The following is a 27,828-nucleotide window of genomic DNA, read 5'->3' as shown; positions in this document are numbered from 1 at the left end:
CCTCCGTTCCTCAAATGGATGCACCGTTCCCGTTCGGTTTACTCAGCTTCAGAGCAGGATGCTGAACTCTTGTACCCTTCAGGATCAAAACGGGCTTGGAAGCTCAGCCTCCAGCTGCACCTGGAGGAAGGGAGGGAGCACGAATAAAGCAAGAATAAAGCTGCGGGCTCACCAGGAAAGCCACCCACATGCACTATCGCTGCTGCTCCTCTCCCAGCCCCAGGAAGCCACCGAACGCAACGGCTTTGCCCTCCAGTGCCCGCGTCCAGCACTGCAGCCTCCAAACAGACCCGAACAACACCTCAGACCAAAAGCACGCAGAAAAGCTTTGCGTGGGATTTCTGCCCCGCTAATTACAACTAAAGGTTTAAGATAAGACGAGCAGGAGACTAAAGACCCATATGGAAAATTTCTTAATATAAAGAGCAGTACACTTCTGTAATATTTATCAACACGAGAGCTTCTCCTGCTGACTGAGGTATGACCCGACAGGGCACTATGCCGCGTTTTGGCAGATGTTGGACGTGGGCAGGGAGAACGCAGAAAAGCCCCAGCTTGTCTGACCCCACAGGGCAAACAGCTCTTCAGGGGCTACACAAAACCCTCTCACTTCCAGACCTATTCCCAGCCCGGGTGCTCCTTGCAGGTGCCCTCGCTTTGCCCAGCTAAACTCAGCCAAAGAGTCATCAAACGCAGCCCAAATATTCTCCCTGGGCACGGCAAGATGGAAGCACCTTAATTCTGCCCTTCAATTTTCAAATTAGGGGCTTGGACCAATATCCTCTAAATCGACAGAAAATAAATCCCTGCCTAGTTCTGGCCGGAAGAGAACAGTCTCCACACCTAATCCAGGAAAGCCTCTGCGAACACCACCGGCATTAACCAAACGCAACCCTGACCCGGCTCCGTCGCAGCAGCCCCGACTCCAGCCAGAAGGCAGCGACTTTGCCAAAGCTGACAATATTTTGTGGAAACAGCCCCTTCCCCTCCGCGATCTGTGCTTGCCATCAAATACCTGTATTTGCAGGACAAGGGGCACCAACTTCTGCCCCGTGGTTCCTGTTCAGGGAGATGAAGCAGCGCTTATGACACGGAAATTCCTACAGACATCTAAGAGAGAGGCTGGGAAATATTAATGTATTTACACTCGCGCGCTCTCGCTCACTCGGGGTAAATGAAAGCAGTGGCAGGATCAGAATAGGGAGTATGAGCTCCCAAGTATTTTCAGGTGGTTTATTTTCCGTGGATGCTCAGCCAGCGTGTACGCGTCTCCATACGGGGGGCGTCTGCGTGTAAGGTTTATGTCAGCAGTCGTTTGAAAACAGCAACGTACTTCTGTATTATCTTTCCCTGTCACTCGCTCCCCAGGCTAAAATAAGGTAAAGTTTCTCTCTCCCATGCACAAACTATGGAAAGAAGCAAAATCAGAGTCACCTTGTGTCTGGGAACATTGCATAAGGTATAATCCGGGGATATTTGCACTCTCTGATCACAAAAAAAAAGGAATAGTTTTACAATCTTTAGGGCTCTCATTTTTAAATAATAAAAAAGTATGACAAAATAAAGGAAAGTACTTAGACAAACCTTACAACTATTTAAGTACAAACTATTTATGACAAGATTTAGTAAGCGAAGCAGGACAGAAACCTGCAGGTAACTGAACCCAGACTGAAATGCAACACAGACCATGATAAACTCAGCAGCACGACATCTAGAACTCAAGTAACAAACAGGTGATAGACATGATCCCTGAAAGAAAAACAACACACCCAGCCAACAGCACCAGCGGGCGCTGGAGCCCCAGCCAGCAAACTTCAGGAAAAAAAAAAACAACCCCAAATTGGAAACTGCGCTCCAAATTAGTTAAAATATCCCAGTGCGGGGTTTCCAACCATCGAGAAATGAAAAAGTGTGGTTCGAAGTTTCTTTTAAAGGTTATTTGAGAGGGGAAAAAAGAACTAAGTTATTTAAAGGGTTGTTCTTACTCGGCAGGAATTACTCAATGAAACTTCAATGTTCTTTAAAACCTATTTACTTGATTCAGTTTTGAAGTGATTTGAAGCTCCCACATTCCCACAAGCAACTACCAGTTTCTTGACTCCTTGTTCCCAGCCTATTTCTGGTTTCATTGATTCTAAAAATCTTATTTGCCAAAATATTAGCCGTAATGGAGGAATGTGAGAGGCGCTGCAAAAAACAGCCAGTGAAAATAAACGCACATGCCTGGCTGGGCAGAGGAAACGCGGCTGATTAGTACAAGATCCTCTGCCAATTAATTGAGCGTGTGCTCGTGGCGCAGTCGGCAAGGGGACCGCACACAGGCATCAACGTGGCTTTCTGGGAAAATTCACGTTGCGTTCACAGTTCCCTCTGGAGAAGAGGACGGTCCCCAGAGCTGCCGTCGTGCCCGCAGCCCCGCAGCACGGCCGGGGAGCTGCGCGGCTTCACCTTCGCGCGGAGGCTGTTGTACGGACACAGCGCGTCATCTACACCCCGCGCAAACACCCTCGCGGGAAAGGTTCGGCTCTGCCCACACGCATCCAAGGTTAAGAACAGACCACGAGGACAGTCGTACCCTCCTACTTCACCCAACAGTCCTTCCAAGCTCCTTTTCAGCTACAAACCCAAGATTTGCTCATTTGAACCAAAGCGATATAAATACATTATTAAAAAAAACCCACAAATGCAAACATTTACCAAGAAAGGAAGAAGAGTTACAGTGAAATGAGGCCTTGTTATTGTCTTAGATCAGGCAAGCCAGGAATTTCCTCAGTGGGGCTTGTCTGTTTTCAGTCCTGTTCCGATCGCCCGGCTCTCTACGCGTCCTCCAAACTGCCCAACATGCCCTTGTCGACAAGGTGCGCTTTTAGCGTGTTGAAGATGTGGAGCTGCTGGTCTGGCCGTAAGGTTAAGAACTGCTGGATCAGTTTGCTCGGGTTGGGACCTCTGAAACACAGAAGCAGCATCAGCAATGAATCACTACTGCTAAGTCTTAACGATCTGGGAACCCAAGTGCCCAATTTCATCAAAATAATAAGCTTAAAGTAAGAGCCACGTTGCCCATTCCTTCTCCCGTTCTGCCCAGGTAGCTTCACTCCACTGGAGATGTGGAAGTGGATTCCAAAGGCACAGGATGCTGAACTGCAAACAAAAAAACCCACCCCAAACCCAATCTGGTTTCAAGAGGGTTGTGCATCTCCCCTTATCAGCAGGTGCTCCCCCTCCAAAATCAAAGCAGCCACATAAAGACGGTTCCTCAACTCCTTCGGTACATCTTTTATGCACCTACAGGCTTTCCTCTGTGCTCGGCTACAGAATACTTGTTAATGCTACAAAATTGGATTTTTCCGCTTGTTCAGCTCTGGAAACCCTGCTCAAGACTCACGGGGATGCAGAAAGGACTTGGAGTAATTTCAGAGGGACTGGAATAACAGACTTTGGGAAACGGGGGTTGTGTTTCCAGCTCTGCGTGACCCTGCTAAAAGACACTTCCCTTCTTCAAGCCTCCGTTTCCTCTCTTTCTTTATCTTGTATTTTCAGATGTTCATCTAACGGAGATAACAACTGTCTCTTACTGCAAACAACCGTCTCTCGTTACAAGCTTGTGCGTCACTTGAGTTTGACAGCGCCCCCAAACCCCACTGCCAAGCAATAAATACCTGATGAAGCTTGCGATGTACACGTTGACAAAGGTAGCCATCAGGTACTGGCAGTCAAAGCGGTCCATGATACCTCCGTGCCCAGGGATCGTGTTGGCAAAGTCCTGTGCAAAGAGAAGGGATGGTACTGAGCAGTCCCAAACACCCTTACCTGGACTTGCCTACGTCCCGCTGCGCACGACACTCGTACCCTTGCTCCGATTCTACCCAGAAGGCAAAAGTCAGAAGAAAAAGACATTTTGTTTAATCTCTCCCTTGTTTTAAAAGTTTCTCCTTTATGAAGACCACCAGTGCCTGAGGGACATCGAGGCTTAACTCGGATCTGTCACTCAAAGGTCAAGGAAGGCTAATGTTTATCTCTCTTGCCTTTCAAGGCATCTTAACCCAACACGGACTGTTTCTACCTAAAACCAGCCTGCAAGATGTCAAGGGAAGCCTCAGATTGCAAAATTTCCTGACTTGGTCTTTCTTCCTCTACCTCAAGTTCTGTACCACAGCGGGGTTTAGAATGTCATGGCTGAAATGTTAAGGTCTCTCTCCATTCAGTCACAAAAACTAGATCCTGCTCCAGCATTTGATCTGTGACCGAACAAACCCCCCCTCCCTTCCCCAAGCTCCCAGCCTGTCACTGCTTAGAGCAAAGCCTTTCCTTTCTAAAACATAAATTACCTTCACCCTTCACCATCCTCACCTTGATTTTGAAGGCCCTCTTGAACCCACTGGCAAAGAAGCCTCCGAACGGCCCGATGAGGGAGGCGAAAGTAGAGAGTGCGATGCTGTGGATCTGGAAGGGGTACATCCGGACTGTCTTCTGCAGAAAGAAAAACAGGTCAGAGAAGGATTTTCAATGAGAATAGCCCTGTCCACCACTTCCCCTCTTTCTGGGCTCTCCAGGCTTTAGACCAGTTTGTTCTCAAGTGGGTTAATGTCCCACTGGACTTGGGACAGTTCCTTTGAGCCTTCAACCAACCTGGAGCACCACTAAATTCCCTCTTTTTCTGGATGTACCATCATCCCTTGTCATGTTCCTTCAAAGAGCATCAAAATAAAGCCCTATTTTCTTTTCTTAGTGTTCCCATGCCAATAAATAAGACGCAGTAGACAGAGAGAGAGTCCTACCCAGCCCACCACGGACTGCAGCACCAAGGGGATGTTGTACTCCTGCAGCTGGAACAGCTCGGAGGGCTCACAGTCCACCGTGAAGCTGTTGGTGTCATTGTTGAACTCCACCGGACAGGTGAAGCACCGGTACCCAGACATCACGTAGGACAGCTTCAAGGAGAGAGAAAAAAGAGACGCAGAAAGAGAAAACAGGATTAGTAATTTCCTGAGCAATGTGGCAGAGCCCATCTCAAGGGAAAAGGCCACTCAAGGAGAGAAGGCGAGGAGGGAGCCACACTCCCAGCTTCATTAAGAAGATTACTCTCCTGAGAAGCAGTAATTGGCTAAAGGCAGAGTAAGCATTTTTCTTTAGTAAGTGCATCTGTTCAGCGAGCAGCGATCAGGGCCCTGAACGAACGGGCCGAGACAGGCTGCACCGCTTGACGGGGAGGGCAGAAACAAGCAGACACGGAGACCATCATAAAAACAGGTAAGAATATTCCAAGAGCGCTGAAATTCCCCGCACGGCCCTTGAAATGACGCACAGCGTTCATCCGACAGCAGCAGAGAGAAAACTTCACAGATAATTATTGTAATGAACAGGTCACAGGGTCTAACAGGGACTAAAAACTTCTTCCAGTTCTCTGCTCCACCTGCAGTGTCTGCACCCAGCACAAAACACAGCCTCGGACCAGTTCAAACCAGTCAGTAAGGAAAATGGAAAGTCTCTGATGAGAGCTGGGAGAGCTTAAAGCCCAACTGCGTTTTTTAGACAAAACCGTGTCATCCTACGAAGGGAAAAGACCAATGAAATAAGCACCACAATTACGACTTACCAGCAATCCAAACAAAACGGTGGCAAAAAATCCTCCAATAAACCCCTCCCAGGTCTTCTTTGGGGAGAGCTGCCAGAGAGAGGGAGAAGGGGGTAATTACAACCTGTGCGTCTCCGCACGCCTCTGCAGCCCGTCCTCACTTGTGAACTGCTGAGGTGAATACAAATTGCTGCCAACAACCAACAAATCAGAGTTTGGTCAGAAGCTGACACCAACATCTTGGTCTGAAACACTTCGTTTCACTTTAGAGCCTCAAAGGCTGGGGCACGCACCAAGCTCAGTTCGGAGACTTGCTTCAGACCCACAACAAACCACAACTCTGGAGATGGAGGAACGCAGGACTAAGACCCAAAGAAGCCAAAATGCGTGTTTCGTCCAGCAAAGTGGTACAAACCTTGATGAGCGGTGTGCGGCCGAAGAAGAACCCGAACATGTATGCCATGATGTCGTTGCAGATCACACAGGAAATGGGGACGATGAACCTAGACGGGAGAAGAATCAAACCTTTGGAAAGTGTCACGGCCAGACAACTCCAAGACTTAAATAAAAGAGCAGCTGCTTCATAAGATGCTCAGCAGGGCCATCACATCAACGTCCCCCCTCCAATGCAATGCAAGGAGGAACCACTTGAAGCTCCTGGTGGAACTTGGGGGTGACTAGTGCTCAGGACTATATGCAGGTTGGATACCCAGAATGGCCTGGTTTAAGGACATTTTCCTTTGCCACACCTGACATGCTGTTAGTCACCTCCTTTTCCCCCAGAGAGGCTGCATTTCAGCCACGAGCAGGCGGCTTCCAAGGCGCTCCAGGCTGGTCGTGGGGCACAGAGGAACATACGATCTTAGAGCAGCCACGATGAGCTCCTGGCCCTGCAGGTTGTGGGAAGACCAGCAAAGGGGCCTCCCCTCCGCACAGCAGCTGGAGTAAGGGGGAAGGCTCCAATCTCCTTGGCTCCAATCTCTTGGATTGGAGCTTTGGGAAGGCTCCAATCTCTCCTCTCCGATCTCTTTCCCAGTGCTGCTTTTGCCATTTTGCTAACAGCACTACCCCAAACCAAGCGCCGAGCAGCACCTTCCCATCGCTTTGCTAGATGTGGGTAGAAAGAGAAAGCGCCTACAACGGTCCTGACGCTGCCCAAAAGGTCCCTGCACCCCACAGCAACTTTCAGATGCTTCCTTATAACAACTCTCTGTAGTGCTCAAGTAGAACAAAGCAAGTTCTAAGTCCCTTGAGGTATCACTCAATGTTTTGCTCTTCTATTCTGAACAGGTTGGGCCCTCACAGGAAGCACCTTCTCCTTGGCCATTTGTTTTTTTAAAAGAACGGTTTTAACTCAAAACATGGTCATTCGTTTCAGGCTGCAGAAATCAAAGCAACTCAGAACACACGGCAACTCACCATATCATTCCTTCAAACAGGTTGTGAATGATGAGGTGCGACTGGGTAACAACAATTAGCAACGTCACATGGGTCCATCCAAACTGGAAGAGAAGATAGCATGCAGTCCAGCCTGCCCACAGACACTGCCCACGCAGCGCCGGCAGGAATCAGATGCTATGAGGTACCGCTCAGACAATGTCTCATGCAAATGTGCATTTCTAGCATGCACCTTCACCACCCCAAACATCGAGAGTCACGGGAACAGTCTCCTGTAGTAAGTTATGGGCATGTTCTTCAGCGCTAGCCCAGAAGTGACCTTCACTGGGCAAGACTTCTGCTGGACCAAGTGCTCTTTAGACCACCCCTATCCACATCTCACTCAGCTTTCTGACTACAGAAGAGAAGACTGACAAGATACCCAAGCCATATCCCTGCTGAATATACTGGAAAGCAGGGTGGGTGTCAGGAGGATGGGGCCAGTCTTGTTTCGGTGGTGCCCAGTGAAAGGACAAGGGGCAACGCGCACAAACTTGAACATAAGAAGTTCCATCTAAACATGAGGATGAACTTCTTCCCTGTGAGGGTGGCAGAGCCCTGGAAGAGGCTGCCCAGAGAGGTGGTGGAGTCTCCTTCTCTGGAGACATTCAAACCCCCCTGGACACGTTCCTGTGGGACCTGCTCTGGGTGGACCTGCTCTGGCAGGGGGGTTGGACTGGGTGATCTCCAGAGGTCCCTTCCAACCCCACATTGTCCTGTGATTCTGTGATGGCCAAACACGAGCAATGCCTTCCTGATGTTTGGGAGAAGGGGGACGTTGCCAAGTAACCCTGGTGGCTTCCTCAGCACAGGAGTCAAGTAGCCTCGTGCAGTGCCCTCAGCCTGCAGCAAGTTTCTCAACAGAGAGAAGTGAACATGTTTGCAGGGGAATTTGGTCAGAGCCAGCTTCCTAAAAACACAGTCTGCTCACGGTAACTTTTCTTTCAGGCAGCTTTACAAGGCACAAGCAGCACAGAAGCATCTACAGACACATTTTTCTCAACGCAACAGTTTCGAGCAGCCTACACGATTCATTCCTCTGCCTCCCGCTGGGGCAGCCAGGCCCTGCATTTAACCTTACCATGTAGAACTGGAGGCGATAGTGTTTCTTCACCAGACTCAAGACAAACATGCAGAAACCTATGAGGGGGAGAAGGAAAGGAAATGGTGGGAATGTATCTTCAACAGTAAGAAACGCTTTTTTACCATGACATTGCACAAGTCCTCAGGAGTTTACATGAGTAAAGTGGAAAAAAGTTGGAGGTCACAAAATACCATTGCCTACAAGTAACCCCTGGGACAGATGAACAATCAAGCCTGGTTGTCCCATACAGATTACAGAGTTTTCTTCCACAGAGCCTCATGTAAGAGATTTGCCATCACTACTCGAACCACGCATCACCGAAGAGCAGAGACAATTTGCTACGAATACTGCATTGGACACAATACTCGGGAGAAGAGGAGTTCAAGGAGATTTCTCCCCTCCAGCCCAGCCAAGATTAACCAACAGAAAATGTGGTCTCTACCTGTTAAGTACAGGGCGAAAGAAATGAAGCGGTGGTATTTGCTGAGAATTCGCAGGGGCTCCTCTCTCTGAACCAGGGTGAAGAAATAATCTGTCACAGTCTCACCATAGAAAAAGTAGTTTACGCAGAGCAGGAAATACCTGTGAAGGATGCAGATGCTCATTAGAAGGAATCATAGAATCATAGAATGGTTTGGCTTGGAAAGGACGTTAAAGTGCCACCCCCTGCCCTGGGCAGGGACACCTCCCACCAGACCAGCTTGCTCCAAGCCCCCTCCAACCTGGCCGTGAACCCCTCCAGGGATGGGGCAGCCACAGCTTCTCTGCGCAACCTGGGCCAGGCTCTCACCACCCTCACAGCAAAGAACTTCTTCCCCACATCTCAGCTCCATCTCCCCTCTTTCAGTGTCAAACCCTTCCCCCTCCTCCTTCAGCTCCCCTCCCTGCTCAAGAGTCCCTCTCCATCCCTTCTATAGGCCCCCTTAGGTATTGGAAGGCTGCTATATGGTCTCCCCGGAGTCTAAAAGGCTTCTGGACAAACACAGAACATGACTGATCCCTAAGGTCTTTACACTGCTCTAGGACACTGCCAACAGGCTGTCTTCAAGTGAGAGCCGGAACTTTATTTCCCCCAGTTTAGAAATGTCCCCTCCATCTAAAGAGGTGGCTGCATCGCTCAGCTCCGCTTTGCGATGGATCTCACTGCTGGGGTTTGGTGTTGGCCCCCTCATGCACAAAGACTTTCAGCCTTTAGGTGGCACTCCTCCACAGGCCTCTGCCAGCTCCTGCATCCTAAAAGCACCCGCTCTGTGCCTCCTGAACCCTGCCCAGCTCTTCAGCCCTGTTTCACAGCCACCCAAAAACTCCCATCCCACCCGAGCAACCACGTCCACCTCTCAGCGGTGACACCTCTCAATGCTGTCCCTTGCACAGGTCATGGGACTCAAATCTCTGGGCTTCATTAACAACAGGACAAACTTTATCAATACGGGCTCTTTCAAGACATTGATCTGTCAAGATCGGGGGTGGTGGGGGCTTTTCATTTACGAGAGCTGCTCACACATGACCCTGGTCAACAGGCAGCAATCCCAGGGTTTCTGGTGTGAGATGATGACTCCCTTGCCACCCGTTCACAGTGAGATGAAGCGTTACTGCTCCACGCAGGCCTGGGACGGGGAGCAGCCCCTCACTCACCAGCTGAGCGTCCTGAACCAGGGCAGGTCATACGAGTGGTACACGTTATAGCCAATCGTGATAATCTCATGGAAACATTTGATCTGGACACACATCACCTGCACAAAAAGACATTCGGAAGCTGTTGGTTAAACATCGTTTTCCTCAAGGAGATAAAAAACACGCCTGTGCAGAGCAAAAGATACTTTAGCAGTCGCCATCAGTCCGGCAGGAGTCTCCTAATCCAACATGGGAAGCTCACCATGTTATTTTTCCCTCCCCTTTCCTCTGCAGGAGGTTTCTAACAACCCCTTGTATTGTTTTAATTGCAGCCAAATCATAGAGTCATAGAATGGTTAGAGCTGGAAGGGACCTTAAAGCTCATCCAGTGCCACCCCCTGCCCTGGGCAGGGACACCTCCCACCAGACCAGCTTGCTCCAAGCCCCCTCCAACCTGGCCTTGAACCCCTCCAGGGATGGGGCAGCCACAGCTTCTCTGCGCAACCTGGGCCAGGCTCTCACCACCCTCACAGCAAAGAACTTCTTCCCCACATCTCAGCTCCATCTCCCCTCTTTCAGTGGCAAACCCTTCCCCCTCCTCCTAGGGCTCCCCTCCCTCATCAAGAGTCCCTCCCCATCTCTCCTGTAGGCCCCCCTTAGGTATTGGAAGGCTGCTATAAGGTCTCCCCGGAGCCTTCTCTTCTCCAGGCTGAAAACCAGGGCAGGCAGTCGCAGATTCTTTCCAGGTTTCCTCCACAGAGAGAGAAATCCAGCAAGCTGAATAAGGACCTCTAAAATACGAGGCTCCGCACTGCCCACCCCAGCAATGGTCCCAGCAGCCTTTCCCCCATCACTGTGAACCTCAGGGCATCTCTCTGGAGCACTTACTATCGTCATTAAGACCATGGGTCCCAAGTAGATGATGATGAAGAAGAAGGTGATCATTGCCAGCGTGAGGATGCCTCTTACCCACCAATTCTTCCATCTAGGCCACAGAGAAGGGAAGACATTAGAGAGAGTCAAAACAATGCAAGGAAGCAGGACAGCACTTCTGCTCTCCGCACATCACAGGAAGGAAACTGAGCCCTGGAAACCCCAAGTTTCCTTTTGGTGCTGCAGAGAGACCTCAATCCACTGACGAAGGCCTGGTTGCAGCAGCTGCAGGGCTACAGCTCCGCTCAGTCTTCCCTGCTATGAACCTCACCAAGCGCAGAAGGCATTAGCCAGGTGCTGAGCACCTCCACAGGGCACTGACACGGGGCAGGAGAGCGTCTGCTCCTGATCTGCTGCAGGTTTCCCACACCTTGGACAAGCTGCAGGATAAGTTCAAATAAAATGGGGATCGTTACCCCTCTCTGCGCTCCTTTTCAAGAGGAGACGTGGGCCCTGGCGTGTTGCAGCCTCGCTGCTCTCCAACAGATCCTGCCTTGAGCCTCTCCCATCCTCACCACACATCCAGGAGAGACACTTTCTCCCATGAGAGGAACAAGATGCTTTTTTCCCCAAAGCAGTCTGTAGAAAACATTCCCAGTTTGTTCTCAAACCTCATCCTTATCAGCACGCTTTCCTCATGCGTTCCTGCAGAAGCAGAACACGCTAGTCATCAAAAACCACGGCAGCTGAAGACTTTGCTGAGTCAAAGCGAAACGCAACGTCTCCTGTCTGTCCCGTCCCCCCCCCAGAGGCCTCTCTTCACCTGCCCAGACCCAGCCCGCAGCGAGGCGGCCCCCCCCGCAGCCCTCCCCTGCCGCCGGTGCTCTCCCACGCACAGCAGCTCCAGCGCTGCTCCCCGCAGGCGTCACCCTCCGCTTCTGCTTCCTGTGGCCTCGGGGACACCTTCCTGCTTCCACAGCGGGGAGGGAGAGCGCAGCGCTCCCCAGAGCTGCTTCTTCGGCTGCCAGCAGCCACCGCCGTGCTGCCGGGTTGGGAAAGCCACAGCGGGGACACGGGGACGCTGGCAGGGGAGGGGAGCGATGCTCAGTGAGTGTTACCTTGAGGACAGGTTGGAGAGAGCTCTGTTCAGGACCTCCGGAGTGTCATCCGACGTCGGCACCGGGGGTGATCCTCCGAATTCGGATTTGCTTTCGCTGTCTGATGCTGTCTCTCCATCCAGCTTGTTCTCAGACTCTGACTCCTGGGAGTTAGAGACAAAGAGCGTTACTAGACACGGTGCTGGCACTCTCTGAAGAAACTCGGAGCAGCCCAGTGGATGTAACACCTACCCCCACTCTGCTTCTGGATATTCTGGGTATTACATGGGGTTATACCCATGAGAAACAACATCGAGTGTTTTAGGTGACGCACAGGATGGGTTTTACTCTCCACCAGTCTCCGCAGCAGCTACAGAAAAGGATCCGTTCCTTTCCGAGCAGTTAAAGCCACCTCGCAGTTGATTAATAAGGATCTCCAAGTGCAGTAAGGGACACGGGCTCGTTAGCAGGAATTTTTACAAGGTCTCCCAGTCCCCAGGCAGATCTCCAAGTATGCAACACTGCCCAAATTAGACGGAAAGAAAGGCCTCCAAGTAGACAGGCTCAAGGCTTCCAGACAGACTTGTCAAGTGCAGACTTTACACGCGGGCACTAAAAATAACACGAGCCCATCCTCAAATAGCTAAAGAGGAAGAGCATGGCTTATCGCTCAGGCCCAACCATCCTCCCGGGCCGCAGAAGAAACCTGACGTGCTGGAAAGAAACACACACACGTGCTCTCCCCACCCCTCGTACTGCTCCAGCACTTCGCTCAGAGCAAAGTCCTGGATTCAGGGGGTGAATAAATACAGGCGAGGCAGGAGGTCCCTGATGGCTCTGCACCAGGCCAGTGGTGGGAAAAGGATTACGAACGACCTCCTGGCTCCCAGGCGGTCCCACGCCCTCTCCCCAGCAGCAGTTTTTTCCTCCGGTCCATCTCCTGAATAGAGAACGAATCCAAACTTCCAGGTTTTGCCCCCCCATTTCGGCGGCGGAGCTTCATCCCGCTCCTCATCCTGAAGCAAAGAAGGAAAACGCCGTTCCCTGGGGAGCGCTCCTGCATCAGGCACGGCAGGGCCTGTGCACTTGGCCTCACGCCATGGGCTATTTTAAAACTCCCGGAAAAGAGAGCGTGTTTGCAGGAAAAGCAAGGAGGGAGCCAAACTGGCAAACACTGGGAGCTCTGCAAACAAAGCGGCTTCGTCCCTTCGGGCCCCCAGGCAGCGCTGCCCTGCGCGTGGAGAGGGGGGACCCCCCAAAACAAGCATCCGCCGGGGCTGGTTTGGCGTAACCAAACGGAGGGGTGTTTGTAACTCCCTGGAGCAGGAAGACTCGAGTAGCTCCCTTATTTAAGGCAGGAAGAGGTAATTACTCCCCAGGCTGGACTGTATCGGCGGCTGCAGGCCCGGGACGGACAACAGACAAGGACAGCCTCACACCGTCAGGTGGAGGCAGCTAAAAATACGAGGGTGTTGTCAGAGATGACTCCTGTGGACGAGCGAAGCACCGGCCATCGCCAGTCACAGCCTGCGCCGCCTCTGCCTCCCCGTGCTCCGCGCTCCCTTCTTGCCATTCCCATCAACTGGGCAGGAAGGGGAAAGCACCAGTAAAGCCCCCTGCCAGCCCTCACGTGGGTGTGCAGAGCCGGCAGAGAAACACAACCTGCCTTTTTCCTCAGCTGGTTTCTAACCGACCTGTAAAATCCACTTGTTCCCTCAGACTTCAGAGAGATTTAGTGCCATTTAGCTGGGAACACACAAAAGATCAAATCCATGAGGCAGCTGCAAAGGGCAGCAGGCGAAAAGACTGGAAATGATAAAACACCCTGAGGACCATGAGTTTGGCATCCTATAGAATCATAGAATCATAGAAACGTCTAGGTTGGAAGAGACCCTTGGGATCATCGAGTCCAACCATCTACCCTACTCTACAAAGTTCTCCCCTATACCATATCCCCCAACACCACATCTAAACGGCTCTTAAACACATCCTATAGCACAGGTCAGGGCCCTGTTCTGGAGCGGATTTTGGGAAATGACCGTGTTCGGCCACAGTCTGTTTCCCACTGCGATGCTTTCTCTGTGCCCCCTCCAAGAGCAGGATTCTCTGAATTATTCTCGTGAGCAACCTAAACGACAGAGAAAAGCTTCAGCTCCAGCCTGACCAAGCTCCATTTCTCCTTCTGGCCTTCTAGATTACGTTTAGGATATGGGGGCTTTGCTTCTCTTGTTGCGCATTTCAAAAAAATAAAAAGGAATGTGACTGATTGAAATCTAACGGGCAGGGAAGCGCTTCGGTACTTAGGGCGACCACCCTCGTCTGTATGGGCTAAAACCAAAAACCTTAAGCAGAATTTCTAAGGCAATCCAAGCATCCATCATCTCATGCAAGCCCCAGGCTTGGCAGCCCCGCGATAAAAGAAGAGAAGGCTGAGGGGAGACCTTATTAACGCCTATAAGTATCTCAAGGGTGGGTTGAAGGAGGAGGGAGCCAGACTCTTTTCAGTGGTTGCCAGTGACAGGACGAGGGGCAACGGGCACAAGCTGGAACATAGGAGGTTCCACTCGAATATGAGAAAGAATTTCTTCACGGTGAGGGTGCCAGAGCCCTGGAACAGGCTGCCCAGGGAGGGTGTGGAGTCCCCTTCTTTGGAGATTTTCAAGACCCGCCTGGATGCAGCCCTGAGTAGCATTCTCTAAGCAATCCTGCTTCAGCAGGGGAGTTGGACTAGGTGATCTATATGGTCCCTTCCAACTCTAAAAAAAATTCAGTGAAATTCAGTGAAAAGGAGTAAGGGTTGAAGCGGGGAAGCAGATCCGAGGCAGCATCCTGCAGCGTACTCCCCAAAGCGCTGACATCGCAGGGCTAAGTGCAGAGCGGGCAAATTATTCCCTGCCAGCAGCCCGGAGGATCAGAAGTTCCACAAGGTGCTCAGAGACCCAAAGGAAGGGAAAGAGCGTTGATGCCTTCCTCCCTCCCACGGACACGAAGGATGAAAGTAACCGCACGGCTCGAGACGGAGGAATTCGATGTTGCAACCGAGCGAATCTAAGAGCCGCTGGCAGGGGCAATCCCCATCCCTGCCATAGCCCAGCCCATGAGTTCTGCCCCGACACCGACGGTGCAGCCGAATTGACGCAAACCACATCCCCGGTGACCTGCCCCACCGCTCCCCGCGCGGTGCCAGACCCAACCTCCTCTGCAGAGAGCTTTGGTCTCCCACAGCAGGGGCAAAGCCTCGCTGGGTCGGTCCAGCGGCGCCCGCATCCCGCCGTTCCCCACGTCATCCCCGGCAGCGGGAACAGCAGAGGTTGTGCAACAGAGACGGCAATTCCCACCGCTCCAGCAAACATCGCCACGCCGTTTCATAAGAGCATCTCTCCTATGAGGAGAGGCTGAGGGACCTGGGTCTTTTTAGTCTGGAGAAGAGCAGACTGAGGGGGGATCTGATCAACACCTATAGATACTTCAAGGGTGGGTGTCAGGAGGATGGGGCCAGTCTTTTTCCAGTGGTGCCCAGTGACAGGACAAGAGGGAACGGGCACAAACTGGAACATAAGAAGTTCCATCTAAACATGAGGAGGAACTTCTTTGCTGTGAGGGTGGCAGAGCCCTGGAAGAGGCTGCCCAGAGAGGTGGTGGAGTCTCCATCTCTGGAGACATTCAAACCCCCCCTGGACACGTTCCTGTGGGACCTGCTCTGGGTGGACCTGCTCTGGCAGGGGGGTCGGACTGGGTGATCTCCAGAGGTCCCTTCCAACCCCATATCATCCTGTGATTTCCAGAAAGTACAAAGAAGGCAATCAAGAGGTTTGTCAAGATAAAGGGACGTGGTTGGGGTGCAACATTAAATGCAGGGCTCATTCCTGCCACATGACTTTGCTCGCTCAATTTAAGCCTGATGGGAGGTGGGAGAAAACATTTTCCCTGATGGCAGAAATCACCAGTCAAAGCGAGGGCTAACAGGCATTTTAACATCTTGGTCTTGTAAACAACTGAGCAACGTTGGGAACCAGCTCCTCTCCCTACTTAGATCTCTCCTTGAAACAGGCTGTTGAGATTATGTAGGACATTGTGCCAGATATAGGCTATGGAGAGGACTCGGTAATTGACACTATTTTTATACCTTTTATGCAAATTGCAACCATCAGCCCACAAATCACCAGTTTAAGCAGCTGAGCGGGGTGCTAAATAACTTGTTTAAGCCTGAGCGTGATGCACCCTGGTCTTGGCTACTTAATCCAGCTGTGGCATTGCCTTGGCAACACCCTCCCGCAGGTCCCGCTGCTCCTCCAGCCCAGCCAGCCAGATCCCCGTCCCCGCAGGATAATCACCAGGCAGCAGCGCTTCCCGCAAAGCGGCTTCCAGCAGCGAGCAGAGAGCACAAACCGGCACTGACGGCAGCCAGGGATGCTCGCTGAGGGCTATGGCCAGGGAAAATTTAAGCTCATTACAGTCGGTTCTTCTGCAAAGAGCTTGTGACTGAGAGGAGCAGGTTTGGGCTGCGTTAAAGCCACAGTGACCCCCAGCGCCAGCCCCAGCAGCGCTTCAGGGCAGCTGGCTCTAATACACTGGATTCTGTCACCAGTTCTGCTGGTCCCTCAAGAAACACCACATTTCTGATGCCTCTCCTGTGCTGTTTTCTCCTATTTCTGCCCTGGAAACAAAAGCCTGGAGAGACTCGGACTTGCAGCAAGTTAACCCAGAAATCATGACTTGTCTCCTTTCCCAACCACTGGGAACTCCCTCCTTCACCCTTCAACGGACCTTTTCTCTGCCTTTTTTTGGCTGTTGTTTAGGTTCTTCCTCAAACCGAAGCTGTTGAGCCACAGGCTGATCCTCGCATCCATCTGATCACGCCTGAACCAACGATGACTTTCAGGGAGCAACTAAGGCAGCACAACACTGGTACCTAAAAGCTTCAGGGTCTCACTGAACCAGACACCGCCGGGACAAACAAAACCTTCCAGCAATCCCACCACCTTCCATGGATGCTCCTGCACTGGAGGACAGCTGTCTCCAGCTGTATTTATTCCATATTCTCTTACCACACCTCTCCCTCAACAGTTTTTCCTGTTATTTCAGTTGTTGATGTTCCCTCTGCCTCTCTCCTCGCAGGCAGGAGCGCAGCACGCGGTGCAAAGTGTGCCAGGATGGCAGCAATCCGCCTGCACGATACAGAGCCGGGAAACAATTAAAACCCATTAGCAAGAACAAAGCAAACTTTCCCTCCAGTTACGTTGGAATCTGGCTTTACTCTTCCATTTCTTTTCCAGCGTAAGCATTAAGTCTATTAAAACACAATCAGATGCAGTAGCTTTTACTGTCTTTTGTTACCAACACGGAGTGATTAAATTGAAGAGCTCTTTTTTGTGCGGATCTGCCCGTCCAAGCAAGCCCAGCGTTCCTTCTTCAATTTATCATCTCAGTATTGAAGGCTTCTTAAAGAACCGAGGGAATAAGTAATGCAGAAATCACATTATATATCCTATATAATATACAGGATATATATATCCTGTATATTATTTCACTGAATTTCACTGAATTTTTTTAGAGTTGGAAGGGACCGTATAGATCATCTAGTCCAACTCCCCTGCTGAAGCAGGATTGCTTAGAGAATGCTACTCAGGGCTGCATCCAGGCGGGTCTTGAAAATCTCCAAAGAAGGGGACTCCACACCCTCCCTGGGCAGCCTGTTCCAGGGCTCTGGCACCCTCACCGTGAAGAAATTCTTCCTCATATTCGAGTGGAACCTCCTATGTTCCAACTTGTGCCCGTTGCCCCTTGTCCTGTCACTGGGAACCACTGAAAAGAGTCTGGCTCCATCCTCCTTCAACCCACCCTTGAGATACTTATAGGCATTAATAAGGTCTCCCCTCAGCCTTCTCTTCTCCAGACTAAAGAGTCCCAGCTCTCTCAGCCTTTCCTCATAAGGGAGATGCTCCAATCCCTTAATCATCTTTGTTGCCCTTCGCTGGACTCTTTCCAGTAGTTCCCTGTCTCTCTTGAATTGGGGAGCCCAGAACTGGATGCAATACTCCAGTTGTGGCCTCACCAGTGCAGAGTAGAGGGGGAGAATGACTTCCCTCGACCTACTGGCCACACTCTTCCCTACGCAGCCCAGGATTCCGTTGGCCTTCCTGGCCACAAGAGCACACTGCTTGCTCATTGTCATTTTGCTCTCTACCAGGACCCCCAGATCTTTCTCTTCGGAGCTTGGCTCCAGCAGGTCCACCCCTAACCTGTATTGGTGCCTGACATTCTTCTTGCCCAGGTGTAGCACCTTACACTTTTCCCTGTTGAACCTCATGAGGTTCTTCCTTGCCCAGCTCTCCAGCCTGTCCGGGTCTCGCTGGATGGCAGCACGGCCCTCCGGGGTGTCAGCCACCCCACCCAACTTGGTATCATCAGCAAACTTGCTGAGGATACACTCTGTCCCCTCGTCCAGGTCACTGATGAATATGTTGAACAGGACTGGACCAAGTATTGACCTCTGGGGGACACCACTGGTTACAGGCCTCCAGCTTGAGCCTGTTCCATTAACCATTACCCTTTGGGTCCTGTCACACAGCCAGTTCTCAATCCACCTCACTGTTCCCTCATCCAGCCCACACTTCCTTAGTTTTCCAATGAGGATGTTATGGGAGACAGTGTCAAAAGCCTTGCTGAAGTCAAGGTAGATGATATCTGCTGCCCTCCCCTCATCCAGCCAACCAGTTATGGCATCATAGAAAGCTATCAGATTGGTCAAGCATGTTTTACCCTTGGTAAACCCATGGACCCTTGGTAAACCCATTATACAGGATATTATTATATAGGGTATATAATGCTGTCCTATATTATATATCTATAGGATAGCAACATATATTTTATCCAAAGTCCTTCATTTCTACACAAGTCACAATGAGCAGAAAGAGCAAAGCCCCCAGATCTCTGCGAGGTCCGATTCTCCTGACCCCTGAACTGGAGCAGACGCAGGAAAAAGGCCAGATACCCACTTGCTCATTACATTTCTGAAATCAGTGGATCTAAGCAACGTTTGTGAACAAATTATCTTATCACCCAGAAGAAAGATACACGGAGAAATGACTTATTTTAGCCCTCTTTAAGCAACTTAACTCCTGCAAGCACGCAGGAAGAAATTTGTGCTCACATTTGAAATGGTTTTCTCGCAGCGGAAGCTGTGAGGGCTCAGGTTTTTTGCCCAAGTATCCATGACACGATCTCAGTTGCCATAGAAACAAGTCAGCTATCTCCCTGCCAAAAATTTTCTGCCCAATACCGAGATACAGTTAAGTATTCAATGCTGGTAGATTAAATTAGTTCAAGAAACCCCATTATTTGTGCACCTTTCTTGAAGCAAGGCGCTGTTTTATTTAGACTTCCTGCCGGATTTTAACAAAAAGCTGTGATGGAAAATGCTAATACACTCTTAGAGAGAAAAATATAGTCGCTTTTTCAGGCAGTAAAATCGACAGCTAAAACAACAGGGACCGGCTGTACCAAAGCCTCGACCTCTGAGCACATTGGCAGGATCAAGGCCAATATAATTAGTCTAATGGATACAAACCCAGTGGCCTCAGGTATGAAAATGGTTTTCAAAAGTGGATTAGTTCCTCCGTCCGGGAAGACTGTCTGCTCCATTCTCCCCTTCCCTTCTTCACTGCTTCACCCACGGCACCAGCCCGTCCCCGACGGCCGCTGTGCCACAGCCAAAGCCCCCCCCCCGGGCAGATCCACCGAGGTGACAAATCATCCCGTTACTCCCCAATTACAGGATAGTCTCTTTTGAAGGTTGACAGGCTCAGAAGGGTGAAACAAGAGAGAGAAGTTGGGAGACCATTAGCACTAGAAGGAAGAAGCCACCAAGCCTCCAGGCTTGATTTGTACTAAGGTCCCAAAAAAGCACTGGCTTTTTGCAAGTGGGCACAAAGTAGCTCATGTCCTGGTGCTGGTCCAGGGGAAAGTGCTACGAAGTTGTCTGCAGGACAATTAAATTCAAGTTTCTCATGCCCCCCCCCCTCCATCAAGATATCCCACCAAGCCGGCATCGCGTGGCGCCTGCTTGATTTGTCGTCAAAAAAAACAAAGACCAGTTTTCATTTACGTTTACGTGTTCCCTTCCCCATCCCGAAAAAACATAGTCCAGTGGAAAGCACGCACAGAAATGAGGGCATGCCTAAAAATGGAGAGCAGCAGCAGATAACATCACAAAAAGCATAAAGGTCTGCAGAGTGGCTGGGATAACTACGAAAACTCCCGCTGCCATCTCACGTCCCCGAAGCCGCCGGTTTTGCGGTGAACACCAGCGAGCTCAGCCGGCCGGGGGGCACGCGACGGCAGCTACGCACGGATTGCAATTAGCAGCACAAGGGCCCGAGCTCAGCGTCAGCAACTATGATTCACGCGAAGTCGCACATCCCCGTGACTCACTCGGCACAAACTAATCCTCTGCCTGGCCCCCAGCACAGCCCCCGCCCCGGGGTCCGCTTATTCCAGGAAATCAAGAAGGTAAATGCATCGGGCTCCAAGCCCTTTCCAGAAGCGGTTGTATACAGAAGAGCACAAAAATAGGTTGCTGGTTCTGGCATTCCCCCAGAATTTCCTACTGCTGAGAAAGGAACCTGCCTCCCCCTCCGACACACGTGATGGAGATGTTTTGGAGACAGGCTTCAGTGCGGGGTTCTCCTGGATCTAACTGGCGTCCCTCTGCTGCCGTGGCATGTACCGAACTGGCAGACTTTGCTGTCCCTGCAGAGACAGAGAAACACGTACAGAAACAAGAAAGCAGAGCCCCTTTGCAGCTCTGGGAATCGGTGTCTGAAAGAGGCTGCATTTCAACATTTCGATCCGTTGTTACTTGGAAGAGCTGTGAGAATCCAGAGGGAGAACAAACAGCTCCGCAGCAACGGGTACACTATTCGCATCGGAAGGTTAGTGCAGGAAAAGTCTATTTTTGTCCTCTGAAATGAGAGCTTGCATCATGCCAAGGCCGATGGCTTCTGACCCTCAATTCCTCTGGAGCTACACACATTTTTCCAAAACCTAATCAGCAAAAAAAATCTTACCAGTCTATTTAATTTGCTGACTACAAGATGGTAGCGCAATCTTGTTCACATTTCTCTACCAGTCAGTCCCGTTGGTTTTATTTAAACTAATCAAGGCAAGGAGCCATGTAGGACTTGGGCCAGTACGGTTAGATGTAATCCTGAGGAACCCAGATCAGTAGCTTTCTGAAGTCACAGCCATCATCATAAACCTACAACTTGTCCTAAAGAGAAGTCTATGGATCTTCATGGTCCTTCATAATCCTGGAAAACGTAAATCAGAGAACACTCAAGTGAAGCAGATCACCAGGAGGGAGACATACTGACACAGACCACATTTTTTTGGGGGGAAACAACAGAGCTATTGACAGGCACAGGAATAACTTTCTATCCCAAATTCCTGCAGATGTGTCCTGGCCAATCCAAAGAAATTGTATTCTTTGTATGGCAGCATTCTTCTCTTTCATAAAGGCCATATGGATTTGTTCTTCACGTCAGTTGGTTTCCTAAGGGTTTTATCTCCAAGGGTAGTCAACCCCTGGTGCACATCACTGCTCATTAAAAGCAGGCAGGAGGATGAAATGGTTTTCTTGCCACGTAATGTGACGTACGCGGCTGGTGATGGGCAGCACGATCCGTCCTTGGCTTTTCTCCCCGCTGGGAAGAGAAACGCAAACACCTCATCACAAATTCCCTCCTCTCGGCACCAAACATCCCTCCATTCGCAAGAATCTCCCCCCAGCACATCAGTGCAAGCACACGGCTTCGGAACCGCAAGCAGAGACACCGTCCACGTACAGAACGGCTCATCTGGGCACTGGGCAAGAGCTCTGGCCTCAACCTGCCATGGCGGGGGTCAGAGACAGCAGGAACATCCCTCGGGAGCCTCCCTCCATCACCCCGCGCTATACTGACCTTATTGTACTCCATTAACAAGCCACAGTTGGGAGCGAGGAAAGGAGGGAACTCAGTGAGAAGCTCCCAGATGCAGCGAGACGCAGCAGGAGCACTGCAGGAAATGGGGCAGCCATCTGCCTGCAGGTAACACCGACTTCCAGGCACTGCCAAGAGACTCTCTCTTGTGAAGTGTCCAGACCAGAGAGAAATATATCATCTAGGCGGTCGACAGGCAGGAGGGAAGGGATGCCATCCAGAGGGACCTGGACAGGCTGGAGAGGTGGGCCCTTGCCAACCTCATGAAGTTCAACCAGGCCAAGTGCAAGGTCCTGCACGTGGGTCATGGCAATCCCAGGCACAAACACAAGTTGGGCAGAGAATGGCTGGAGAGCAGCCTGAGGAGAGGAGGAGGGGTGGAGAAGGAGAAGGACTGGGGGATGATGGTGGATGAGAAGCTCAACGTGACCCATCAACGTGTGCTGGCAGCCCAGAAACCACCTGCACCCTGGGCTGAATCTCCAGCAGCACGGCCAGCAGGGCAAGGGGGGGGATTCTGCCCCTCTGCTCTGGGGAGACCCCCCCAGTGCTGCCTCCAGCTCTGGGGCCACCAACATGAGGAAGAACATGGAGCTGTTGGAGCGGGGCCAGAGGAGGCCCCGAAGATGCTGGGAGGGCTGGAGCCCCTCTGCTGGGAGGACAGGCTGAGAGAGTTGGGGGGGTTCAGCCTGGAGAAGAGAAGGCTCCGGGGAGACCTTGGAGCCCCTTCCAGTCCCTAAAGGGGGGGGGCTCCAGGAAAGCTGGGGAGGGACTCTGGATCAGGGAGGGGAGCCTTAGGAGGAGGGGGAAGGGTTTGCCACTGAAGGAGGGGAGATGGAGATGAGCTGTGGGGAAGAAGTTCTTTGCTGTGAGGGTGGTGAGAGCCTGGCCCAGGTTGCCCAGGGAAGCTGTGGCTGCCCCATCCCTGGAGGGGTTCAAGGGCAGGTTGGAGGGGGCTTGGAGCAACCTGCTCTGGTGGGAGGTGTCCCTGCCCAGGGCAGGGGGTGGCACTGGGGGGGCTTTAAGGTCCCTTCCAACCCAAACCATTCTGTGATTAAGTAAGGACAGGGAACAGAAGCCAGCTCTGAACCACCCAAAGGGCTGAGTAACAGAAAAACGCTGTGCACTGGGGGTTTCACAAACACTGGGAGTCTCTGTGCTCACTCCATCATGCCCCAGTGCCGCACACAGCTCCGTGCAGGCTGGGAAGGAGAGGACCTCACAGCCCCAGGTGGAGTCATCCATCCCTTAAAATAACAAAGTCTTCCTGGGATCAAACTCCTTTGGCATCACCATGAATGAGCAAGGAAACGGGCAGCTCAAAGGAACTCCTTTGCAAAAAGGAGTCGCGGTCCAGTCAAACACCATCCAAAGGACATGACGAGCAGCTCTTTCGGCAGCTCCAGGGCAGGCCAGAAGCTGGCGAAGGTATTAAATTTGACAGCCGGTTATAATGAGCTCCATTAGAAACGCAATCGGTCCGATTTCTCCTCGCCACAATTACCAGTAGCAGGTAACAACACACTCCTGTTGGCAGGCGCACGTACCGCCGAGCAGCAAACAGCAAGGAAGGCTGAAACGTATTCTCACACCGGGCCCCAGATTGCTCCCCTCTATCAAGAATAAATGAGGCTCACGCTTCAGCAGAAGCCAAGCAAACTGAAGCTTGGCATCAAGCCTAAAATAATATTAAGAGCTATTAAAAAAATACGCCTTTGGGGCGGGTCTGGAAGTGGACTTTACTTTTACCTCTCTTAATCATCAGAGAGAGGCATCACCGCGGTGGTTTATTGGGTTTGGTCCTACAGGAACCTCATCTTGCCGTCGCAAACTCCCCACAACAAGGAGCTCTCCTGTGACCTGGGAAATAACAAGATTTGGGATTGCCTAAAGCTTCAGAGCGCCTGCGCTGCGACTCCTCCGCGTCCTGCACCCTCTCCCACGCCAAACACCGAAATCGGAGCTTCTGCCTCCTTTCCCCCACACACCAGGCAGCCCTGCGCACCCACCCTTCGCCCTCCCCGCAGACCTAAGGGACAGTCACCGCTCAGCGCCAGCGTTCAAACACCCGACGCTCACTTTGCTCAACATCTCCAAAGCACTTCAGACCACTAGGGAAGTCTTGCAAAATGCCTGGAAGCACAAGCAATCACAAGGCTTGGGAGCCAGAGTCTTTCACTTTTTGTGCCACGCGATACAGATGCAGCCAGATAAAAAGTCACATCGTCAGTCCATGGCAAAACCGGACTGGAAAGAAGGAGAGTCCTCATCATCGAACCCTTTGCAAGTACAGATACATTTCACCTTGCACACTTCACGCCTGCTCTTCAAGGCCTCGTATGAGCAACACGACGCTCCTGCCATTGCCGTCATCCCTTTTCCCATCGGAAATGGGGGTGTCCAGCTGCTGGGGGCGCAGCGAGGTGCCCAGGGAAAAACCACTGCCTGGGCCACCGCACAAAGAGGCCCAACAGCACAGCGGCTGCAGGGACCGCGTCCATTTGCTCTTCCAGCTGCCACCTCTCTTAAAAGGGACAGTATTTTCATAGAATCATAGAATCATCCAGGTTGGAAGAGACCCTTGGGATCATCGAGTCCAACCATCTACCCTACTCTACAAAGTTCTCCCCTACACCATATCCCCCAACACCACATCTAAACGGCTCTTAAACACATCCAGGGATGGTGACTCAACCCCCTCCCTGGGCAGCCTGTTCCAATGCCCGACCACTCTTTCTGTGACAAATTCTTTCCTAATGTTCAGTCTAAACCTACCCTGTTGGAGCTTGAAGCCGTTCCCTCTCGTTCTGTCATTAATTACCTGTGCCAAGAGACCAGCACCAACCTCTCTACAGTGTCCTTTCAAGTAGTTGTAGAGAGTGATGAGGTCTCCCCTCAGCCTCCTCTTCCTCAGACTAAACAGTCCCATTTTCCAGCAAGACACCGACTGCTGGTGACAAAGGGGTCGGTACCCAAAGCCACAAGTGATGCAGGGGTGTGATCCGGAGCCCAGGTCTGCCTGCTGCTAAACAGACCTGCCCTCCTCCTCCCCTTCCATGGGTCCAGCCCATGGGATGTCTGAGACCCCCCCCCGACTTCTGACAATCTCCTGGCAAAAGGACAGAAGAGGAAAAACCCCTCTGTCCTCACTGTGGAGTCACACAAAGTACAAACTGCTGCTGAGAAACGATCTGAAAATGCCACTGAGCCAGCAGAAGCGTTGAGGAGCTCTGCGTGCATCCTGGAACAATTTTCTTTCGCGCTTTCCCTGTTCTCTTTGGAAGCTGGAAGAGAAAATGGGATTTAATGGGATGCACACAACACAGGAGAGAAGGCATTGACCTCTGGTTTTAAATAATGAATGAGTCTATAAAGCAAAAAAATGAGTCTACAAAGATCAAGGGAGGATGGGATCCGTAGGGCAGCAAGAAACAAGAACTTCCAATGATCTAATCTCAGATATCTCCACACTAACAGCAATGGCGAACAGCATCTAAGCCCTCTGGGGTAAGAAAATGGGTACCAAGCACAAAGAAAAGGGCAAGTTTCCCTGTTTTAACCCTGGTGAGATCAGGGGGAGTTCACTGCTCAGAGTACACAGATGTTGCCTTGTTCCCTGCGAGACGAAGACCGTGTGTTGCACAACAGTTTTAACACAAATCGATTTTAAAATGCTGTGGCACGTCGGTCCGGACGGGAGCAGCAGCGTCAGCGGGAAGAACCCATCGGATCTGCGACACCGGGCAAGGGTTAGAGCCCCAGAAAGTGAAACCAGCCTCTGGCTTTCCACCCTCAAACCTGCACAGGGGAAACAAGCGCAAAACACAACTTTCCGGGTCTAATCTTCAAAACAGCTTTGATGTTTACATCTCCTTTTAACGCGTTTCTTTTAACGGGCCGAGAGCTCTCGGCAGAAGACAGAAGGGTTTCTGCAGAACACAATATGAGCCGCTCAATTATTTTTCTTGGCCAGGCGAACCGAATGACAAAGCAGAAACGGGGAGCTCCCCCCTCGACAGCCACACCTGCGGGAAACACAGCCGGACCCCCGACAAACGGGAGGCGCACGAGCAATTCTGCTGCGTTGGCTTCCCACTAATGTTATTCCCGGGCTCCGCCAGGCTTTTCCCGAGAGCTAAAAACACGACGGCTTGATCTCAGGGGAGGAAAGAAAAACCTGCCAGTGAGGTCTGCTGGCGCGGAGAGCACGAGGCTGTAGGGTTTTACTAATGGCTGGATTTCTGCTCCCAGGTAACCTCCTACCCGGCTTGATTTTAACAGTTTTGGGAAATTCTCTGCCCCCCCCCCCCCCCCCGTAACTGCTCTCTATTGTCCAGAGACCTCGCGTTTAGCACCTCAGAGGAGCTGCTCTTCACCGCTTGGAAAAACACCTTTTCTTTCTCCTTTTTGTCTCTTGCAGTTCATTTCAGCTGCTTTAGGACCAGACAGCGCTTCCCTCTCTCTAGCGAGGACACTTCACGCCGTTGACTCAAAGGTGCTATATCAGAGGAGCCCTTCAGAAGGCTCATTCTACGTAAAAAAAAAAAGCACCACTTGCCTGGAGATAACGAGATTGCACTCAAAATAGCGGCCCTCTGACCTTCTTTAGGAAGGCAGCACAAGGAGCTAAAGCGAGACGGCAGCTTGGCCGAGGGAGTTTGTTTGCGGACGGGTTAAGCAGTACCAGTCCTCCCAGGCTGCCCAGGGACATCTTCCAACTCCCACCAAAGTTCTGCAATGCAAAAAGTCCCTGAAGATTTGCCGCTGCAAAATAAATTCCAACTGAGAACAAACGTGCTTATCTAGAGGAGAACAGCTTTGCCCTACGCACAACGACAACAGAACGGGAGCCATCTTATTGCTCTCGTAACAGAGGTCAGGAAATCTGGGTGTCTCACAATTTCAGATAATCTACAAAAAAACCCCAGAAACTTCAGGTCTGCATCGAGGGGGCCCATTCCCGACGTTGTCAGCGCGTTCTGTCCCAGTTCCCTCTCCGATCTCATCCGAACTATAAACCTTCCTCACACCGGACCGTACAGCTCCCAGCGGGTGTTACACCCGCATTCGAAACAGCGTGAAATGTGACGTTTCAATCGCAAAAGACGTTGCCCCTGATGATTTCACGCGTCTCTCTCCGCATTGTGCGCTTCAGGCGCTAGCAGAGGGGACGTCAATATGATGCCACCACGGGCAAACGGACAAGCGCGGGGCCGTTCCCAAGATATAAACACCAAGGCGGTGAAGAACAGCTCTTCCCTCCAGTTTTTGCTCTCTCTGACCCTGCAAATATTATTTACGGAAGTTCTTCTGGACTGCTTATTCCTCTGGCTCCTCTTAGGGGAGGAGGCGCAGGGGTAGAGATGACAAGGGTGACGACACGACTCGAGGAGCGACTGCCGACCTGGGAGCATCCCACCGGGCTTGGGACAGAAGAGACGCTACAGGAGAACCGTTCTTCTCATCACGTTTTTTCTCCGGAGAAACGGCACCGTTAAACCTCCTGGAAATACCGATGGCGACCAGGCAACCCCACGGCGGGGGGGGGGGGGGGGGGGGGGGGGTTACTTACACCGAAGTCTCCCCTAAGGGGTTCGCAACCCCCACTTGATGCCCCATAAAACCAGTTTGTGCCCAGATCCCCGCGCTCCTGAAGGGGGAACCGGGCCCGGTGTCCAGCCCCGGACACAGCCCCCGCCTGGGGCCGGGCTTCCACCTTCGGGGCCGGGTTTGGGGGTGTCGGGAGGGGGTAAATAAACCAAGCGCCGGGCCGCCGAGCACCGGGAGAGGCGGACGCTGCGGGACGGGCCGGGGGTCGCAGCCGCGGCCCCGGCGGGAGGGGGCGGAGGGTTCCCACGCACTCCGCAGGCCGCGCAGGCCCCGCGCCCCCCCGCCGTTTCCCGCGCCGCGCCGTCCCGCCGCTCCCCGGCCTCCCCGCGCCGCTCCCCGGCCATTACCTTCTCCTCGGGGTCCCGCGCCCCGCCGGGCTCCCGGCCGGGCCGCTGCCGCAGCTCGCTCATGCCGGCCCCGCGCCCGCCGCCGCTCCGCGCCCGCCGCCGCCGCCGCGACTCCCCGCCGCCGCCAGGGGGCGGGCGAGAGCGAGGGCGCCGCCGCTTCCGCCCAATCGGCGGCGCGGGATGGGCGTGGGGGGCGGGGCTTCGCCCAACG

General features: G+C 52.1%; 1 protein-coding gene across 1 annotated transcript; it reads right to left on the bottom strand.

Moving 5' to 3' along the window:
• Positions 1-1,199: 1,199 nt before the first annotated feature.
• CDS2 (CDP-diacylglycerol synthase 2) lies at positions 1,200-27,680 on the bottom strand. Its single transcript, XM_074164088.1, has 13 exons — positions 27,522-27,680; positions 11,702-11,844; positions 10,599-10,695; positions 9,732-9,829; positions 8,539-8,678; positions 8,094-8,152; positions 6,995-7,077; positions 5,991-6,078; positions 5,597-5,665; positions 4,779-4,931; positions 4,351-4,470; positions 3,660-3,763; positions 1,200-2,946 (listed from the first exon to the last, which is right to left on the bottom strand). Exons 1-13 carry the CDS (start codon positions 27,678-27,680, stop codon positions 2,817-2,819), a joined length of 1,443 nt encoding a protein of 480 aa, XP_074020189.1. The 3' UTR covers positions 1,200-2,816.
• Between the last annotated feature and the right edge of the window lie 148 nt (positions 27,681-27,828).

Source organism: Numenius arquata, chromosome 26 (assembly GCF_964106895.1).
Source record: "Numenius arquata chromosome 26, bNumArq3.hap1.1, whole genome shotgun sequence".
Lineage (NCBI taxonomy): Eukaryota > Metazoa > Chordata > Aves > Charadriiformes > Scolopacidae > Numenius > Numenius arquata.
This window is presented reverse-complemented; position numbering and strand designations above follow the sequence as displayed.